This window comes from Nanorana parkeri, unplaced genomic scaffold (genome assembly GCF_000935625.1).
Source record: "Nanorana parkeri isolate BGI_ZX_2015 unplaced genomic scaffold, ASM93562v1 scaffold401, whole genome shotgun sequence".
NCBI classification, from domain to species: Eukaryota; Metazoa; Chordata; class Amphibia; order Anura; family Dicroglossidae; genus Nanorana; species Nanorana parkeri.
Window position 1 is genome coordinate 848,503 of NW_017306669.1, and position 2,954 is coordinate 851,456.

Below are 2,954 nucleotides of genomic sequence, written 5' to 3' on the forward strand. Positions count from 1 at the left end.
CCGGCCAGCGGAGGCTCCAGCAAGATGCTTCGGTGGCTGGAGGATGGTAAGAGGAGCAGCATGTGCGCTGCTCCTGCTCCAGGGAAAGGGACCCTCCAGGGAAACAGGGAAAGGGACACTCCACAGCCCACCTTTGAGTCTCTGTGCAAGGTCTATGGTGGGCTCTGGGGGGGGGCTCTGGTGGGGATTGCAGGGACTCAGGTGGGCAGTGCAAGATCTATGTTGGAATGTGCAGGGTCTATGGTGGTCTCAGCCTGACACCCTGCAGAGCCCACCAGAGACCCTTTACAGCCCATCTGAGCCCCCGCCTTGCCTGCAACACTAAGCCCTCATTCACACTGCTTAGAGTTGGCCCATACACATCCGTGCGGGTGCAGGTGTCCATGCTCGGATGAAGATAGGATCCATCCTGTCTGCGTATTAGTATGGACATCCGCACCCGTGCAAATGTGCAGTTCAGTTGAGCGTACGGCTGCGTCCTCCCATAGAGAAGAACAGGCTGCTGCGTACAAATCACACGCAACAGCCTGTCCTTCCCGGGAACGGCCCGATACGTCCGTGCACGTCCCACGGATCTGTACGGGCCGACTTTAAGCAGTGTGAATGATGCCTAATAGCGCAATCTGTCAGAAGCTGTATCCAGTGACTTGACAGGTTATGCAAAATGTCTTGAACAGGAAGAGGTGGAACAAATTTAGATTGGGGGGGGTGCCAAGTTTCGTCTTGCCTAGGGCAGCACGAAACCTAAATACACCGCTGCTCCTCGGCCGCTCTATAGCGGCAGCGGCTGATGAGAAGAGAGAACTGACACGGCGATCGCTGCTGTTGAAGGAGTAGAATCAGTGCCGCACTGTAGCTGTCCTTACTCCGGTGTTCTATCGAAAGCTCACTGCACAGAGCTCCAGTGTTTCTGAGCACCAGAGGTAGTTAGAGATCTCAATGAGTTGGAGCTTTCGATAGAACACCGGATCCTGCAGCTTCCTCCGCCCACCTCAGCTGCCATAGGCTGGGAGGAAGACTGCAGAGCTGCTACTGGCTGGAAGGACAGCACGGGAGAAGCAGGACACCTGGGACATGGAGGATACATTGCTTTTTTCTGCATTACACTGCTGGCCTCTGTACTCTGCATCACACCACTGGCCTCTGCACTCTGCATTGTTACTGATCTCTGTTCTCTGTGTCACACCACTGACCTGGCGGAGTTAAGGGCGGGGCACGGTAGGGGTCAGGTGGGGCGACTGGTGGCGAGTAACTCTTAAGGCCTGGCTAGTAGCTCAGGACTTGAAATTTTGAGCCCTGTCCTAGGGTATATGTTGTTTTATTTGTTTCCCTAGTTGGTCTACTTGGGGTTACTCTAGCTTATGCTCTTGGAACATATTTAATGTCTTTGTATATTTGCCTGTGTACTTTGCATATCTACTATTTTTATGCTTTATATTACCTTGTATTTTTGATATGCATCTACCTTTCCCTTTTTTTCTTTTCTGTACTTGTTTGTTTATATATAAATATGCTAAATAAAGAATTTGCCCCCCAAAAAAGTATAATCCCATAACAAAATGGGTTCCCATTATATGCTTACCACGGTCAGGTATCGTGAGCCCATTTAAGGTGTGTTCTACAAAGATGACATCATCGTTATCTTGTAGGGACTCAGGGGAGGAATTAGAGTCACTGTCCAGCACTCCTTCAGAATCAGAGCTGCTTTCCTCACTGATGCGTATTAATCCACCAAGTTCACAACGTGAAAACTTTCCTGTGCGTTGTTTTCCCCTTTCTTCAAAAAAAGAACAAAAAAAAAGTGAAACAACCAGATGCATAATATTTGTGGGGCGAAATGTAAGACATCGAAGAATATAACTGAAGGCATGAAGCTACACAGAATGTGGGAAATATAGCTTAATGATAGCAAACAAATCAAAGTTCCAATGACAATTAAAGGACAAAACAAAAAACCTGTACGCACTTTTCCTTTTCAGCAAGCCTTTCTCTCGTTTCCTCTTATTTGAAGGAAAGTGTTTTTTGATCAAAGACCTAAACACGCCCCTGCAAGGTAAAAGAAATAAAAAGGTTGGGTTATCAATCTTTCTACAAAAAGCTCCAGGTTCCTGACCAACTGTATTATATTAAACATTTTCTTCTCAAAATCAACCTTCAGTTATCTTTCATATTAAGTACACGCTGTATAGACAGTAAGATATTAAAATCACACTTTTATACAATCAATCATACTCATTCTGCAGGTGACTATACTATAATGTTCTGCAATATTAACTTCTCCTCTTAACTCTGCATTTGATAATACTACAATAACCTGTACAATAATACAGGATACTGTGTAGCTGCCTGTACTACAGTACACTGCATTTAGTTACATATATGCAAGACTAATCTGAGCTGCTGAGTATACTATACTACTCTGTATGGTCGTTGTAATACTCACTCTGCAGCAGACACAAAGCGGTCTAGATGACCATCATTTTCATCCATCACTTCCCGGGTACGAGCTTCACCAGTAGATTGTAAACCAATTACAACACACTAAAGGAAAAAAATATATATGTTTCTTCCATTAAAATTACATTGCAACACTTAAAAAAATTAAATAAACAGATCCTGGTGAGCAACATCTTTAATAGATAAAAGGATTTTTGCCTTGGAGAGAGGATGCCTGGAGAGCAATCATCATAGGCAGCACCAGTAACCCAGTGGAGTGGTGTCAGAGATCTGGACTTCCTTTGCTGGGCAGTCCCAGCAGCAGGTGCAGCCTGTGTAGCCAGTTCATTATGTGCCAAAGAGGAAAATTTTAGGCGCACGAGCAGCAGGAATCACCAGAGAGGTTGGGCAGGTGCCACGGAGGAGAAACCCAATCTGGATAGCTGCTGTCAGGCACCAAAGTGGCTGTGAGCAACAGTAGGGGGGGGGGGGGGGAAACTTCCTAAAAGAATAACCGG

General features: G+C 46.0%; 1 protein-coding gene across 2 annotated transcripts in view; it reads right to left on the reverse strand.

Moving 5' to 3' along the window:
- SBNO2 (strawberry notch homolog 2) overlaps positions 1–2,954 on the reverse strand; it is a 76,918-nt gene that overhangs the window by 17,060 nt on the left and 56,904 nt on the right. For both annotated transcript variants that reach the window (XM_018559534.1, XM_018559535.1), the window contains 3 exons: positions 2,444–2,541; positions 1,967–2,046; positions 1,583–1,777 (listed from right to left, as the gene is read on the reverse strand). In XM_018559534.1, the coding sequence (XP_018415036.1) occupies positions 1,583–1,777; positions 1,967–2,046; positions 2,444–2,541 (373 nt within the window). The remainder of the gene's footprint in view (positions 1–1,582; positions 1,778–1,966; positions 2,047–2,443; positions 2,542–2,954) is intronic.